Source organism: Zeus faber, assembly GCF_960531495.2.
Source record: "Zeus faber genome assembly, chromosome: 10".
NCBI lineage: Eukaryota > Metazoa > Chordata > Actinopteri > Zeiformes > Zeidae > Zeus > Zeus faber.
This window is the reverse complement of record NC_137199.1, coordinates 19658571-19676534: the sequence shown is the minus strand read 5'-3', so window position 1 is coordinate 19676534 and position 17964 is coordinate 19658571. Positions and strand designations below refer to the sequence as shown.

The window sequence follows — 17964 nt, the reverse complement described above, 5'->3', positions numbered from 1 at the left end:
ATGAACAAGTTCTTATTTTGCCTACTCATTGGTTGAACATCATGTGGCATCGAAAACAATACTCCCATTTGGTTACAGAGACAAGGAGAGGTTTACATAAAGTTCAAGGAAATTTTGCGTCAGAGACCTTAAATTACCTTTGGCCTGTTACTCTACTCAATTATAGATCAAACCGATTAACACACTGGTTGAGATTTCCTCAAAGGTGTTTGGTGGTAAATAAAAAAACTTAGCTTCTCTTAATTTTTAATCACTATCCAACCCCCTCCCCAGGATTTCAAATTATAATATCCAATTTCAGTTTTTTGGGATATAATTCAAATTCCATCTTTTTTATCAATAGCTCTGTTAGACGTAAATACACAAATAGGCTTCCATCAAAATGACCCTCAATCAAATGAGATGAATGAAAATCACTTTTTTTCTTTTTGCCCGTTAATTGACGTTGCTTTGCCACAAAAACACCCATTTCCCATTTTCTTCTTATCGGCTTCGACCGAGGAATTGAATTAGTACGAGGCATATTATCGACTATTCTAATCACAATAACGACAAAAAGCTCTTCCTCTTATCCAGCATCTCTCTGTGGTGGGGCTCTTCTCCTTCCTTTCACCTAGTCTTAACTCCCTTTTTGTTGTTGTTGATAAAATTACAACTTCAAGTAATGCTCGCGTTAGTAGGTTAACTTATTGAATTAATGAATCAATGACTCGTAGGATGATGCATAAATAAATAGTACAAATGAGTATCTGTACTGTATCTCTGAATGAACAAATATACAGTATATGTACGGACGTTCCCGGGGATTAGTTTCAGCGCAGTCTCAGAAGGCCGAGCACCTGTCACCCCGCTCCGTTGGGCTCTTTTTAGTCACAGTGAACTTGGCCTTGACGGGATGGTTTGCTATCAGCTGATTGATCTCGTTCTGTTTATAGGAGGACAAACGCTGAGTGATCCACGCCACCTTGGACTCCTCCTCGGGGCCGTGGAAGCAGCGTATGCAGGCTCGGCCCACCAGGTAGACCACCTCGGCCAGGTTGAGCAGCACGCACACGCCGGACACGGCCAGCATGAACACGGTGAAGATGGTCTTCTCCGTGGGCCTGGAGACGAAACAATCCACCGTGTTGGGGCACGGGAAGGAGTCGCACTTGACCAGGCGCACCATCTTAAAGTCGGGGTAGATCAAGTAGAAGATGTAGAGGAACGCCACCTCCAGGAAGATCCTGAAGATGATGCTGATCATGTAGGTCCACCACAGTGCCCCGATGATCTTGAACTTCTGGTTCTTGATGTGCTCCAGCTCCTTGGGGCTGCCGCGGCCCGACCGCTTCAGGATTTTCTTGTCGATGTGCCGGCGATGGGCGACGTGCATAGCCACCAGCAGCGCTGGCGTGGAGACCAGGATGAGCTGCAGCGCCCACAGGCGGATGTGGGAGATGGGGAAGAACTGGTCGTAGCAGACGCTGTTGCAGCCGGGCTGCTGTGTGTTGCAGGTGAACTGCGCCTTCTCGTCGCCCCAAACGCTCTCGGCGGCCACCACCAGCACCAGGATGCGGAAGATGAAGATGACGGAGAGCCAGATGCGTCCGATTCCCGTGGAATGCCTGTTTACGCCGCTGATCACGGCATAAAAGGAACCCCAGTTCATTTTCGATTCCAGGTCTGCGAGGGCAAGATGTGAAATGTCACCAAAAGCTGCATGCATTTACATATTCAGAGGATTAGCCATCAACAATCGCAGAAATAATACATCAAAATGCTAATTATTCTAGGAATGGAATGCCATGAAACAAAGCACAATACTATAATAAGCATAATTCTAAATAGTTATATATTGCATTTTACCCGGCTCAGCCAGCAGTGTACGCGGCGTAAGCAGTACCAGCTCCACAAGCGAACATCTTGAGGTGCAGCCTGAACATCAGGTGAGATTTTGCAGAGTACGACAAACGGAAGAGATCCCCCCCGCCCCCCCAAGTTGCTTGTTGGCGGTATAAATGGCCTATCGCAAGCACCGTCACAAGGCGCAAGAGATCGAAGCCAATTGCAAAACCTTCACAAAGCCACGTGGTCCTGGAACCTTATATTAGTACTGTACCGCGTCCAGGCTGCCAGAGCACAGCCAAGACATCCGTCTCATGAGGAAATTTTTCTCTCTTTCTCGAATCAGAGGCTTCTATTGTGAACAAGAAAGCCTACAGACTTTTTTTTTTGTTTTTTGTTTTTTTGTTCCCGAGTCAAAACATCCAAATGGTGCAATTAAGAGTCATTTCTATGATGAACAGCCAGCCAAAGTAATGATTATGTGCAGAACAAGCTTAAGTGTTGCTCTGGTCACTTCAGCACATACCCATATTCCTTTCACACTTAAACTAAGTAAAGGATAAAATAATTGATAAAAGGACAGAATGTGGAATATCTTTTACCTTCAGCTGTGGTGGTACACAAAAATGTGTACAAAATAGGTGAACGTAAATTGAATTTATTGTGCGAGGCTGGATTGAGGACACCCAACGCGTTTGGAAAATGCTAATCATTCCTCCGCAACTTGCCACTGCCCTGCACCATGTCGGTCATATGCTCTTATATAAACTATTTACATACAATGGCACCCTTTATTGGGCCGCAACAAGCCTCTTTAGAATTCAGATCAAATGCCTCGATTTCCGCCTACCCCCAGCGAAAGAAAGAATCTGTGTGGACACAAAAGGGCCAAGGCTGGCACATTATTTATTGTGCTTTGCGGGGCAGGGGAGTGAAGGGTGCTTTTTCGACCTGATCCGCTGTCAGAGAGAGGGAGCAGAGAGAAGGCTAGAGGGCCCAAACATGCAGAATCATTCAGCAAACACAATTATGGTTGGATTATCAAACTATACTGTAGGAATAATGGACATAACAGAAACGTTTCGTAGAATTAAGATGAGGAGATTGAATGTGATAACCAAGCCAAATAACCCAGAATTCTAATTCAAATAAAATGTTTTAATTATTCTTACATGCAAAAAAAAAAAAGGTAAAAATTAAACAATAGTAAGGAATTATTATATGTATGTGACATTCCTCATGGGAGGAATGTTATACATTAATTATATTACAGGCGTAGGCGGTATTTCCATATGGCATAGTGAGGCAATTGCCAGGAGCCTTGTGTGCTTGGGGGCCTCGTGAATTTGTTTGTTTCTTTTTCTTGCTGTTTTCCTTTGAGGGGGACCTATTACGCTCCTCTTCAATTAATTAATATATGGTCTCTGAGGTCCCCAAAACATGTTTTTGGCATTTTTTGCTTAGAATACCACTCAGATTATGTATTCGAACTATTGTAACATGCCTCACAACCATAGTGTTCCAAAACAGGCTGTTTGTTTGTGGGTGGAGCCACCCTCCTGAGGCCCCTAGTTCTGTGAGCAGGTTCTGTGAGGCCATAGCATTTGAGTTTTACTCCGGATTACGTATTTCTCTATAAACTTTGACGAATTTCACAATATCAGTCCGCTAAAATCTGTTTCTGAACAAATTTGAGGTAAGAAATAAACAAGCCAGTTGCTGAATTTTCACTCATACATCATACATATTACATCTACAAGGCCTAATCAAAACGTTAGTTCTGACACTCACCGCGGTGTCCGGATCAGCGTGGCGCTTGGAGAAGTGTGGGATATGGCGGGGCCTGGGGCTTTTTTGTTTCATTCAATTAATAAATACATCTACGGTTTTGTTTAGAGAAACACGGAGCGGATTGCCCGCCGCAGCCTACAGTACAGTGAACCTAACCTGGACACACACACACACCGAAAGAAACACACAGCAAATACTTACAATGACTTAGTTACTTAGATGGAGGGCGGTTCTAATTCTACCGAAGCCCCACTTGACGTAGGAAGGGGCTTCAAATCTGAATGGCTTATGTCACAAAATGTTTTGTGAAACAGACTAGGTTGTGTCATTTCACAGTTTGTGTGTTAGTAGGCCCATCAGAGACCAACACGTATGTGCACAAGCACTGAAACAGTGAGTTTTGCGTCATAGCTTTCCTGTAGCATAACAGACCAAATGTACATGTGTCGTCTGAAGTCATTACATAAGATAAATCAATCAGTGAATCAGCAAAATGAACAATAAACTTGTTACATGGCAATACAAGGATTATATTGAACACAATACCCTTCAGTGTTGGAGGACTTGAGGGTTCGACTCCAGGTGGCGTTCGAAAGCCGGCAACACGAGTGCGCATTTGAAAGCGCCCCGGAGACCGTGGTCACGTGTGAATGCGACCTGGTGGCTCAGACGCTGCCTTCCGGCCATGCTGTCACAGGTTCAAGTCCAGACTTTTCCATCCGTGTCCTGTGCCTTGAATAAAATTGAGGAGACGACCGAGCTGCGTATGACTCAGTGGCTCAAAGAGATAAGCCCCCTGTCAGAGGAGTTCAGTGTTGCGGTCCAGCTACCACGGCGGAGAGGGAGTCAAATCAGCCACCCACCTGACATCAGCAGACGTGTTCTGGGTGCTTGATTACAACACCGCCTCGCGCCTTCAGGAGCCCAGGTTTCCGGGTGCTTTTAAACACGCATGCTCACCTAGCATTAAACCCTGGAGTCCTCTGACAGCAGCTTATCTCTTTGAACCACTGAGTCTTACAAAGCCTGGTCATCTCCTCCAGGGAAGAAGATTTTGATGTAACACCCCAGACTTCAACCTGCGACGGCAGCGCTAGAAGTCCTAGCCATCATGACCACAGGCCTCCTGCACGCTCGATGCTGGTCTCCGGGCGCCTTTGAACATGCCCTCGAGGTGCCCCTTTTTCCAAAAGCTCACTGGGGTATCAAACTCAGACGTACTGGAAACCTGAAATTTTCCTTGAGCTGTTTATCTCTCTGAGCCACTGCGTCTTATGAAGCTTGGGCGTCTTTTCCAATCATTTGATTCCAGGAACAGGAATTGGCTGAAAAAAAAATAAGAACTTGGGACTTGAACCGGTGACAGCAGCACTAAATGGCAGCCTCTGAACCCATCCCACCACAGAGGTCTGCCGGGTCCCTGCTTCTCTGAGATGATCAATTTTCACCCGTGCCCCTAAAATGCTCTGTACACACCACTGCGCATTCCATATCAGGGTATTGGTACTTTTATTTCATGAACATGTCTATGTACTTCTCGCACCACTGATTGATAGACAGACAGACGGACACATTTTTATTAGATGTCTATATCATATGGTATATATACCAAATTAGGTATGAAATGGAAATTGTCCGCGAAAGACGGACAATAACACAAATAAAAATAAATAACAAACAAGAGGGAATAAAATACACAAGAAATACTTTAGGGTTTGCTTATTATCTTCATTCAGTAGCAAAAATGTATTATTTATTATATTATATTATATTATAATATGATGGTGTTGACAGGATATGATCTGTTTACAATCTTGAACAAAAAGTCCTTTATTCTATTTGGAATTATATATTCATGAGGTAAAGGAAAAATTGAGTTCTAATGTTTCCGATTAAAATAAATCAATTTGTATTAACATGTAGTAGTACTAACAGGATCAATACAATTTCTAATAAAAGAGTTAACACTTTCCGTCCAGTATCCCATCAGCGGCTCACGGTTCGGGTGTCTTGGCCTCTGTTTTGGACTTAGGGCTCCTGGTTCTTGTCGTTCCGTATTGGAGTCTCAGCTCAGCCTGTGAGACGCTGCAAAACGAGCAAATTACAGAACTCTTTTGCTGCAGTGACTCCCGACTCCTGAGTCATTGAATATAGTATTTAAAACAAGAATTGAATATATTCATAATCTTTTTCTTGTCCCATTGTCTTCTGACTGAGTGAAGAGGTTAGGTTAGTATTCTCATTTAGCTTTACCCACTGAAAATAGCTCTTTCTAAATAGTTCTTGTTTGGTAGTTAATAGTTGTTTAAAAAAAAACTGTTGTTGTTAACCAGCCCTACTTGCAGGTGGAGAAGGGCCTACATTGGTCCTGCCTGGGACCTCCACATCACTACGACCGCTCCTGATTACAGGCTTCTCTCGGCAGTTTTTTTTTTTCTTGCATATTTTGACATAATTGTGCATTATGTGTTTTCTATTGGGTTTAATTTTATGATTTATTATTATTATTATTTTTTTTAACAAATTCTTGGGACACAGTTAATGCTGAAGACATTACATTTTCACTGATAACATACAATTTGGAAATTCAGTCGGTGCAGTTGCCGGAGCTGCCAGATGGTGGCGCTCTTAATATGGCTTAAAAATATTCAGCTTTGAAAGGCAATCTGTATCCCTCACGATCACCTTCGCTGACGCTCAGATTTCGATGCGGCCAGCTAGAGAGAAATTAAAATAGTCCTCCACCAACTCCTTTCAAAACACATTTTTAAGATCATTACATTTTATACCGATCACCCACAACATTAAAACCAGTGACAGGTGAAGTGAATAACATTGATCGTCTGGTTCCCATGGCACCTGTCAAGGGCGGGATATATGAGGCAGCAACTGAACGGTCTGTTCTTGAAGTTGATGCGTTGGAAGCAGGAAAAATGGTCAAGCGTAAGGATCTGAGCCACTTTGACGAGAGCCAAGTTTTGATGGTTAGACGACTGGGTCGGAGCATCCCCAAAACGACAGGTCTTGTCGTCTGGTCTTCCTGGTATGCAGTGGTTCAAGTCTGGACAGCCAGCGAACCGGCAACATGGGCGATCATGAGCTCGTTGATGCACGTGGGGAGTGAAGTCCAGCCCGTCTGGTCTGATCACACAGACGAGCTACTGTCGCACACATTTCTGAAAAAGTTCATGCTGAAGTTAATGCGTCAGAACTGGACCATGGAGCAATGGAAGAAGGTGGCCTGGTCTGATGAATCACGTTTTCTTCTACGTCATGTGGATGGGCGGGGTGAGGGTCCGATCCGATGGAGCATCTGTCTCACAACCTCCAGGACTTAAAGGATGTGCTGCTAACGTCTCGGTGCCAGATACCACAGGACACCTTCAGAGGTCTGGTGGAGTCCATGCCTCCACGGGTCACAGTTATTTTGGCGGCACAGGGGGGGGAGCTACACAATATTAGTGGTGGTTTTAATGTTGTGGATCATCGGTGTATAATTCCGTTTTTCAACGTGTCTGACATCAGCACACACCCCATTCATCATCATCGCACATTTCATGCAAATTCATCATCTATTACCAAATGTAAGTGTTCCATTAATGCCAGTTTCAAGTTCCATATATTTTAATTTGCCTTCAAACCTCAAAATGCCGCTCACAGTAAATTTTGTATTCAAAAGTTAGCTTTTTCCTACAGTGTGCCTAACCCATGGAGATACTTTTAAACACCGTGCCAGATTATTCATCCGTTTATCTTATGATCGAGATAGACTCTTATCACAAGGGAAATCTTACACTTGCCCACTTTGATTCAGCAGCTAAAGCGGTAAAATGTCATCAACTTGCATGCACCGTGCAATGATTAACACAGCGATGCAGGGGCGGGTCAACGTAGCAGAAGCCACACAATGCCACCTTTGTGCTCTATCAGATAACCCACAGAAGTTTACAGTGCAGCGAGCGCTTCTGCGTCACTTTTGACACGTCCGTGGGAGTGCTGGGTGGCCTGCGAACTCTCTGAATGAAATGAACCATATTCATATTCCCCCAGGAAAGCTGTGGTATTTACTCTGCCATCACGTTGACACCGAATTTAAGGCTCAGTTAAACATTGATTTCTGTACCTCAAAGATGTTGGACAATTGCTCCGGACAAGTAGAACAGAAGTTTTTAATCTTTTCTCAACAGATATGGGTATATATGTATACCCATTGTAATTGCTCAAAAGCCCTTCCCCCCGCACATCCCAAGACAAAATATCAACAATGGCGTGTCTATCTACGTTTACAGTAATGATAACAAATCTTGATAAGCGATTCATGAAATACAAAAAAAACAATAAGAGCTTAAAGAAAAAGGGAGAACTTTTATATCGTATTGTTTTTGTATCAAGTTCTGGTCGTCATCAAAATCAATCTCCGACTCTGTTGAAGCTTTATGTCATGATGAGTGTTTTTATTAAAAAGACAAAAACAAACAAACAAAAACACAGGAGAGATGTTCAAATAATTGTTTTTATTTCAGAAGGCTTTCCGACATTCAGTGCGGCTTAAGTTCGGGACTATTTCCCAGGCACTCTTGTTTTTTCATTTGATGCTGGAACTTGCCTAAGAAACCAAAAAAAAAACCCAAATAAATAAACATAAGTGAAACAGGGCCTGTACTGCCATCTTGGTGTGCAGACTGGAATTACAGAACAGTGCACCTGCTCACCTCTTGATCTGCCGAAGTCTTTGAGTTGATGGTGTTTTGCATGTCCGTTTTGGGCCAATCTCAAGGAGAGCGACGGACCTCGCCTGAAGGAAACGAATCGCTCTGTGACCTGCCACCAATCTGTGGGGCTTTGAATTGCGACACCCCAAAAGCGGACCCCGCATGCACTCTTTTAATGAAAGCTCCAAGGAGAGCAGGAGTTCCGGCTGCCAAACGGGGAACCATGCACGTTTTCCAGTGATTTAGGGTTGGGCCGGGTGTCAACATTTTCAAACCAGATTGATGTGAAGCCAAACACCGGGCCGGTATACCGAGTTTTAGCACTAGGTGACGCACTTGACTTAGCAGCCGCTCCCGAGTTGGTGGCGCAAGGCCTGTCAGACACTAGCGGCTCTGTTAATTATGTTAATCACGTTGTCATATTGCTTATTACTAAAGCAATAAAAGTTGGATTAAGCGCTGTGACGCCGTCGGCACAGGTGGCTACTTTTTTAATTTTCCAGAACGTCTCATAATGACAAATGCCAGTTCAGTCGTTTTTTCATAAAATCAAAATCGGTTTAGGCTCCTACACCGGACTGGACTGGCAAAGCCAGAAATGGACCCAAGTTCCCAAGTGAATGACTGGTAAAGTCCAATATTCTTCAATTTTTTTTAATTTTTTTTTTTAATTAATTTATTTTTTTTAAAAGGAGGCCATAGTACCTCATGAATCCCATCTTCCCCTTCTCCAGGAACAGCTCCACAGCGATGTTGGCGCCTCGTGGATAGAACCTGGCGTAGAGCTTCCTGTTGTTTACCGCAGCTCGGAACCAGGCCACAGCGTCTGCAGACCAATCTGTTCCCTCCACCGGAGTCACCTGGGGGTGGGGAAAGGGGATAATTCATTTCCCTTATCACGGAACCGAGGAAAAGACTGTGACGGATCGCATCGTTAATCACCCCCCCCCCCCCATTATATCCAGGCTTAACTCCCACAGTGTAATGGAATAAAGACGTACATACATATTTATATACACACATAACACAGCTCACATTTGCCAGTGAGACCTGCACGGCCTGCAGTGGTAGGACGGCCATGGTAGGGGTCAGCTCCCAGACGTTCCTCAGAGAGAGACGGGCGGTGTCGCCGTGGTCCAACCTCAGAACCTCCACCTTGATGCTGGGCGCGCTGCCAGCACCATCAGGTGTGTTGGGGTCTCAAGAAGCAACAGAACAAAAACAGCAAAGGGAAGGAGGGTTTTGGGCCGTACACATTAAGAAATCAAAAGCTACTTTCTGCTTCATTTGCACGCTTTCACTTTGACTTTCTATTCTTGGGTATTTGGGGGATTGGGGTTCGGGATCATTGATGACAAACTCATCAACCAGTAAAAAAAAAACAAAAACACGCCAATAAACCTACCTCCACTCATGCCACATATCTTCATGACCTGGGCCCTGCACCACTGTTTCGGCTCCGAGAAAAACCCCATCACCAGACTGCCGATGTCTGGAATGGAGTTTTCTTCTGCAAACGACCCACTGGCTCCCCAGCTGAGCAGATGGGACGAAATGAAAAAATCTGAAATCTATCAAGGGAACCAGGGAGCTTTAAAGTTTCGATTTAACAGCTCTCGTCAAATTTGTCAGGGCTGAAGGATGCTAAAAGGAAAAATACAAAACAAACTGAAATGTGCACCCAATTTCCTCACTCTTTCATGAGGGCCTCCTGCTTCTCCATGATGTCTGGGCACTGGACGTACATGTTTCCCGGGGTGACGATGTGGGACACCACCACCTCCATCTCCTTAAACGCACAGACCTGGAACGCCGGGATAGTGATGCGGTCGGTCGTCTCGATTCCCGGTCTGGTCTCCAACACGTCCGCGACGTCCCACAGCTCCTTCTCCGTGGCGATCACGCAGGTGTAGGTCGGAGAGCCACCGGAGTGGAGCCGCTTCAGCCGGAAGACCGGAGTCTGGCTTTCCACTTGTGCGGCGAGGTCTTTCGTCGGGGGTAGCGCTTCCGCAGGACCACCCTCCGCGAGCTCAACTGTGCTCGCGGAGGGTGGTGTCGAGCGCGGACTCGCACGGCGCCGTACGTCGTTCCTCCACTCCGTGATGGAGTCAGCCCGGTTCTCCACATTGGCTCTGAGGAAGTTCAACAACTGGGAGGCTGTTTGCTTCTGGTGATGCACCGCAACGTCGTTTCTGAGTCCCCAGACGGCCGGCGGTGCTTCAGCCAGGGTTCTCCTCCTGAGAGGGTAGCAGGGGTCCTGGGCTGGTAGCTCCGGGAGGGTCCGCCCGCGAACTAAAATCACAGGCGGCAGTGGCGGCGGCGGCGGCGGCGGCTCCGCTTCCTTTGGGAATTCCTCCTCATCCGCAGGAGCACGGCCTTTTCCCCCATCTTCAAGGCTGGCGGGGGAGCCCACGGCCTCGGCGACGCGCCCATATTCGCCGCCGCGGAGCGCGTCGTTCTCGGCGGTTTCGGGTCGGAAGAACTGCTTCAAGCGGTTAAGAGTCAATGCTGCCGCCTGCCTCGCTGCCTGGACCGATCCGGTGAGGGACCGAGACACTGGGGCGTTCCGCAGCAAGGTCCCAACACATTCAGCATCTGCAGGAAAAAAAAAAGGGGGGGGGGGGGGATGTGTGAACGCTTTCAACACGACCAAAACATGTTCCACATTCATCCATTTAACAGCCGTGCGGTATGAATGTGGTATGACGGTTGGCAAGGGCCAATAAATATCGCGGTCTCGGTGTAAAGTGTTGACGATTGGCCTGTTACCCAAGCAGAACTGGGTCCACACGCCACCACACTCACCATGTGTGATGTCTTGAGCTGCACGTAAGAGCTGGTTGAGAGCCCGGTACCGGGCATCCAGGCCCCGCACCAGCTCACAGTACCGGCTGGCTGACAAGGGGGAGTTCAGGAAAGGCTGGACCTCCTCACTGGCCTGTCGAGAAGAGTTAGGAATAATATTCAATCATAATAAAAGAAACGGGAAAAAAACAACAACAACAACAACAATATGACCTCATACGTTCTTGCCTTATCGCAACCACAGAATCAACAAGTGAGCGACTGAATATCACTCATGATCGAGGTGGCAGACTTGACGCGGCGGTTGTTTGTGGTTTATCTTAAAGCAAAACAACCGTATTATTATTGTTTGGTTTTTTTTTTCCCCGTTGTTTCTCCTCGAACTCACCGTGTGAATAAAGTTCCGTATTACTCGGTCCACCGACTTGCGTGCGTCCTCCAGGAGGAAGAGCTTGAAACCCAGCGCGAGTTTGTTTCTCATGTCGGACCCATGTGCATCTGCCATGATGGCGGCCTGTGTGTGTGTGTGTGTGTGTGTGTGTGTGTGTGTGTGTTTTATTTTATTCTATTTTTGTTATTTTAATTGAAAGCAGAACACATATATATATATAGAATTCATTCTTTTATTAAAATGTATTTATTGGTAACCACTTTTTTTTTTGTGTCAAAACGGGACATAAAAAATAATTATAATAATTAAAAAAAAAAAAAAAAAAAAACTTCACATGTAGACAAAGCCAAAATTCATTTAATCCCGTTGCTGGGTGGACTCCACAAAAGGTACGAAATAACTTGAAAACTCATTTTGAGGTCGTGATTGTTTGTGAATAAATGTCTATGTTTAAGTGACTTGGTGTTTGTAATTAAATACTTGTTGGCATATCAACCAAATATTGTTCCAGTTGATGTCACTAAAAACCGGTGCCAGAAAACAACGGTAACATACGGTTTTGGAAACAATATCCTGCTGGAACAAAACTCTAATTGTGGAAGCCCGTTTGGGACATAAATACTTCAGCACGCATTTCATGTTTCATTAGCCAGTGAATGTTATCTTATAATTACGACTTAATAACTCCTAATAATGATAAACAGTCTATGGCAGGAAAGTGTGTTAACCGGATCATAATAATGTGACACTTCCTTCATCCATGTATTAAGCTGACAGTAGAGTGTACTCTAATTGAAGTATTTCCACGCTAACGCTACGAATTTGGCCACTCCAATTACGGAAAAGACACCTAGAGGATTCTAAAGATGCATCTACCAACGAAGGGGTGTTTTGTGGTGACTTCCCCGTCCATATCATACACCATGCGAAACGTTCCACAATAACTTTAAGACGCACTGTGTAGAATTTACGTAAATGACCGGGCAGAAATGCAATAAAATATTCATATGTATGTGTTAATTAGTGTATAATCCCATGGAAAATAAGAATCATTGTGTTGGCGTTACCTTAGAATGAGTTGTTTAATTTGCATCGGGAACGGGTACTCTTCCACAGAGGCCGCCATGTTGCGCCAGGCGTGTTCCTACAGTAGCCCAGAACGGAAAAACCAAACACCGGCTCTGGCTCTTCCTCTTCCTCCTCCTCTCCCTCTCCCTCCCTGACATTACCGGGTGGTCTATCCGGTCCATCTGACTCTGCGAACAGTTAATAAAAATGTGTATCCTGCTAACGCTATCTCACCATCAGACTAAGCTTAAAACAGCTTTTTAGCATTACTTCACTAATGTTAGCTTGTAGCCACCGTAGCTCCTCCTGCGTCCTCGGGGAGGGACCTGCAACCTCACCGCGAGATGCCACCAAATTCTACACACTACTACTACACTACTACTACTACTACTACGACTATGTTCCTCCGACGCTATTCTGCCCTTGAAGATTCTGATTGGTTTACTGAATACAAAAACCTGCAATCTTTTCGCCGATCCCCGATTTTTTCCATGTAGTAGGGCACAGGCATGGAGGGGGGTACGGATGGAGTGACGGAGAACGTATCCCCATCACCCACGGTGCTTGTTTCGTTCCATTAGGAAACGGGGTAAAATAATATAACCTACATCCAAAATAAGATTAAAAAAAGGCACTGTTTTGGCGCACCGATCACAGGGCGCCCCATCGCCGCTGGCGCAGTCGGTACCGTGGGTGACCCGGGCGCAGGGCCGGCCCCCGTGGGCGGACAGAAAATCCCCCCCCCCCCCCCCCTATTCCGGCGCCCCTGGCCAGACAGGCTTTCGGAGACGACCCCCGAGGAACCGGAGGAGGGGTCAGAGAGACAGAAGCCGTAGTCGTCAATTTTTTAAAAAGCCTGACTTCTAACCTTTGTTTTCTTCGATTGGATTGAACCCACGCAGAGGGGTTTTTTTTTTTTTTCCACAATGTCCAAGCTGTCAGAGAGAACAGTTTACTGGCAGCTTTATTGTTCGTCAGAGTGTCTCCAGTATTTGATACCACGGCCAAGCCAAATCAAGTTCAAATATTTGGTGCGTGGTTTATTGCCAGTACACGATGAACTCCTTCATCACCAGTAGAGTACTTATGTACAACACCCTGAGGGGGAAACAATAAGTCACCCCCCGTACAAACTCAAAAGAAAGCTACACGGGAAAGTACGCGCGCACGAGCAAAAAAAAACAAAAACCCCAAACCCCCGCAATAACATTTACATTAATTCATAGATGGATGTAGCCTGTGATGCTGACGTTGCGATTGTTGGCAGCGCGCACTTACGTCATTTACCGAAGCCATTTGTCTCGGTGCTCGGAGGGAGGCTGGCGTGTCAGGTGAGGCAACTCGCCAGGAAAATAATACCGCGGAGCTCGGATTTACTGGAAGCAGTCCTTACCGGTTTGTGGTGTGTTTCAAACTTGAGAATTATTTATTGAAAATTATTCATTTGTAGTTTCTGGCCCCGGGCACAAGTCAAATATATATATATATATATGTATATATACTGTATATATATATTTTTTTATAAACTATACCCCGACAGTCACTAAACCTTCCCAATTAAAAGCTGATTGAAAGCCGTTTTTATGCAATGTTCACACTCTTTCTTCAAGTCGTCAGGGTTGTTTCTGGGCCTTTAGCTTCTCATCAAATTTTCACAAACACTCCACGAATGTGGAGCAGTGAACCGTCAGCCGTCCCTGAAAATGTCCTTTATAAAACTACGCCAAAGTCATTGTCCTAACCCAAACATGAAGAAAGACGACCCTACTAAGCCTGATTCCAGGCACTCTGATTTCAGAGTCGCCGTGGATACGCCGAAACCTCCGAGGAGAGGTATGCAGGACCTTCTCCGGGAACGAGTAACGAGTTCTGAAAGAAACGGCAATCGTATCTCGATTTGTTTTAGGGCTCAAAAAACGAACGTTAATGGAATCTGGTCGTATGAGCTGGGGCGTTCGGGGGGGGGGGGGGGACTGGATTCGAACACTGACACTTAGCGATGTGGAGTGGCAGTCTTCAATGGCAACTAGAATGGTGAATGACGACAGAAAAGGAAAGACGTCCAAATTCAAACGCCACGGAGTCGGAGCACACGGAATGCAACTTGCTACAATGCATTCCTATGCTGTTACAGCTAATGCCATACGCAAGGCGCTCTTTTCTCTGCTCGAACTTGTCAAGCTGACACTTGATCTAGTAAGGCTTGTGGGTGGGGCAAGACACAAAAACCCCCCCCAAAAAAAAAACACAACTATAGAGGAGCTCAATGATCCACCTCTTGTGACACCATGAATTAAACATAGGCTTGGACCCCAATTCTGTCCAAGTGAATACCGAATACACAGCAAATAATACAAAACTACATAGCTCGGTGAAGATCACTTTGAAAAATTCCCGGTGGGCCGATCACTCCGACTTTATGCAGCGCCGCGATCGAGCCAAGATTTTGTTAAAAACACATTCCCACTCTCCGTCTGATTTTAACAAAATGCAACTTTAACAAATTTCCAACAGTGTTGTACAGTGTATCACGTAAAGTCCCAAGGAAACCAGTTATGGGGCTTATCATGACGTACACAAAATCCATTGTAAATGAGCAAAATAAATAGGCAACAGGTGCAAACGGTGATTCAGGTATGCATATGATAAAGCTATGGAGGTAAGATCACACCAGAACGCCATCAAGGTGGCAACATCCCCTCTGGATGAAAACCCCCAGCGTGACAAATATGAAGAAAACGAGCACAAATAAAAAAACCACGAACGCGTGGAAATAAGTGACAACCGGCCTCCCTGCGTGAAGCGAACAGTACACCGACGGGTTTTTCAAATACTCCGCCCAAGCCACGCTCTCGCCGTAGGCCACACATCGGGCTTGATCGACGTCAGCCACTTTCATCATGGGCTCGCTGAACACCGTCGGCCATAACGCATCGCAGCAGTTGAAATGGTTTCCCCTGATGTAAACGGCACTGGGGCGCGAAGATAGGTCTCTGATCAACGAGCGGTTCAAGGACATGAATCGATTGTTGCTGATGTCAAGTTCCTTGAGAGGGGAACATCCCAGGCCGCCGGGCGCGGCGTCCAGGCGGTTGTTCGAGATATTTAGTTCGGTGAGCGCCGGCAAACAGGGCAAAGACAGGTTGCGGCCGGAAGCGTTGATTCCGCTCAGACTCAGCGACTGAAGGCTTCCCCGCACGCCCTCGAGGGCGCCCACCGCGATCGCCATACCCGGATTCCTCGCCAGTTTGAGGGAAACCAACGACGTTTTCTCAAAGGCGCGGGGGCGGAGCGTCCTGATGTGGTTTTCTTCCAGGTTCAGGTGCTTCAGACTCCTCATTTGTCCAAGAGCCACACAGGACGCGCTGTGCTCCGCCTCAGACGGTGCCGACGTGTCAGCGGGCGAACACGGTTTCACAGAGTTCGCCCGTAGGTTTAACGTCTCGAGTTGTGGGAAGGCCTCCAGGGAGAGGGGGGAGACGTATTCCAGTCCGTTATTGCCCAGGTCGAGGCACCTAAGGCAAGGGAAGAAATGCCGGTTTCCCAATTGGCTCCCACTTGAACTATCAAACGTAATGTTTTGCAGACAGTTATAGCTGAGGTTTAGGGTTTCCAGAGATGTGAGAAGGCCCAGAGTTTCCAGTGGGAAAGACCTGAAATGGTTGTAGCTCAGGTCAATATAAACCAGCGGCATCAGCCACCAGTTGGAGTATATTTCGTCGCTTTCCGCCGCCGCCGCCGCCGCCCCCTCACTCAGGATCTCTTTGTAGAGGGATTTGGCTTCTGAGATCATCGTGGCCTCGGAATCCAAACTACCCACCATATTGTTTTGCAAATGAAGGTATCTCAAATGACTGACCTTGGGAACAATCGGAAAATAAAATAGCTTGTTGTAACTGAGGTCGAGGATTTCGAGCCTGTACAACCGCTCGTCTTTGCGTGTCACGAAGAACTCGATTGAATTTCGGCTGAGGTTCAAGTGTTTCACCTGATGCAACCTGAAATCGCAGATGTGGGCCAGATTATTGCGGGCCAGGTTCAGCGTCTCCAGCAGCTCGAGCGACTCGAACGTCCCCGGTTCTATGTCTGTTATCAGGTTGTTGTCAAGGCTGATGGTCCTCAGGGCTTTGCACTCTCGGAACAGCCCGTGCGAGAGCCTCGTGACGCAGTTGCCGGTGAGTCGAAGTCGATGGAGGGAGGGTTTGTTCCGGAGGTAAAGCTCCACCGCCTCGCCGCTCAAACCGTTCATCGACATGTCCAACACCCTCAGCCCGCTGACAGATCGGAGGGCTTCGCTGTTTCCGCCGAGGTTGTTATGGAGCGCGTTCTTGGACAGGTTCAGCTCCTCGAGCCGGGCCGGATTATCAAAAACTCCCTCGGAGATGAGATCCAGCAGGTTTCCACTGAGGTCAAGCTGCTTTAGATGCGGCAGGCCCAGCGTGCGCAGCTGCCTGATGAAGTTATTGGACAGGTCCAATCTTCTGAGGTTCACGTCCAGCTCCTGGGGGACGGAGCGGAGGCTCCGGTGGCGCCAGGACTGCTCCTTAAAAAAACAAAAGAAGAATGAGCGACAGCTAAAGAAAACAGGGCGGACTAGAGCCGCTCGAGATGAGCGCCGGTTGAATGCAGTTGCCGTGGTAACCCTCGACGACGTAGGCGCGCGGACGGGCCTCGCCTACCTGGCCGGCGTAACGCGGCGCGGAGGCCGTCGAGAGCTCTTCGCCCAGCGACCAGAGCAGCAGCAGGTGAGGGAGTGTACGTCTGAGCATCCTCTCTACCGCGCCGCTACTGCCGTCGGAGCTCGCACACACACATGCAAACAATCACCTATTTATAGCGGGGACGTCGCGAGAAAAAGGGAAGGCAAAGGAAAAAGCAGCTGCAGACAACAGATAGTCTTTGGGGATCCTATATTTACACGATATACACATCGCCTTCCCCCCTCGGTTGTTTTGGAGCATCTGTGTTTTTATACCACCAAATCGCATCCACTTTACTCTATGAAAGTCGCATTTGGAGGTTTGCGCTGTCAAAAAAACCCCCCCCAAAAAAAAAGAACCCGCAAAAAAAAAAAAAAACCCCAAAAGAAACCCGGCAGAACTTATTTTGGTAGACCTTTGTTCCGGCTCCATTCTTTGGAATATGCAAGCCCGTCTAAGATAAGAAGAGGAACAAATAAACAGACGGGGTGCAGGTGGAGGTGGAGGGAAGCCCCCAGCGAGCTAAAAAGAGACGTGCGCGCGGGCGGAAGCGGCGTGCGATAAAAGGAGGAGGCCGAGCGCGCGGAACGACGACGGGAGAACAAAGCCACGTGTCCCCCCGAGAGACAGATGGCATGACGGCCGGATGTTTTCGGGGGGGCGTGGGGTT

General features: G+C 46.8%; 2 protein-coding genes across 3 annotated transcripts; both read right to left on the bottom strand.

The window, feature by feature from the left end:
* Nucleotides 1–111: 111 nt before the first annotated feature.
* LOC307235604 (gap junction beta-1 protein-like) lies at nucleotides 112–2527 on the bottom strand. 2 transcript variants are annotated; one of them, XM_080007742.1, is made up of 2 exons: nucleotides 2430–2527; nucleotides 112–1665 (listed from the first exon to the last, which is right to left on the bottom strand). In XM_080007742.1, exon 2 carries the CDS (start codon nucleotides 1649–1651, stop codon nucleotides 824–826), a length of 828 nt encoding a protein of 275 aa, XP_079863868.1. In that variant the 5' UTR covers nucleotides 1652–1665; nucleotides 2430–2527; the 3' UTR covers nucleotides 112–823. The 2 variants fall into 2 exon arrangements, with proteins under 2 accessions (XP_079863868.1, XP_079863869.1); XM_080007743.1 differs by lacking the exon at nucleotides 2430–2527 and adding an exon at nucleotides 1849–1886.
* Nucleotides 2528–15259: 12732 nt separating this feature from the next.
* On the bottom strand, nucleotides 15260–17363 carry LOC307235922 (transforming growth factor beta activator LRRC32-like; the record flags this gene model as incomplete). Its single annotated transcript, XM_080008181.1, has 2 exons — nucleotides 15260–17137; nucleotides 17274–17363. The coding sequence occupies 2 exons, from the start codon at nucleotides 17361–17363 to the stop codon at nucleotides 15260–15262; spliced, it is 1968 nt and encodes a 655-aa protein (XP_079864307.1).
* Nucleotides 17364–17964: the final 601 nt, after the last annotated feature.

Excerpts from the sequence above, each read along its gene's own strand:
- LOC307235604 (XM_080007742.1), bottom strand. The coding sequence starts at position 1,651 with ATGAACTGGGGTTCCTTTTATGCCGTGATCAGCGGCGTAAACAGGCAT.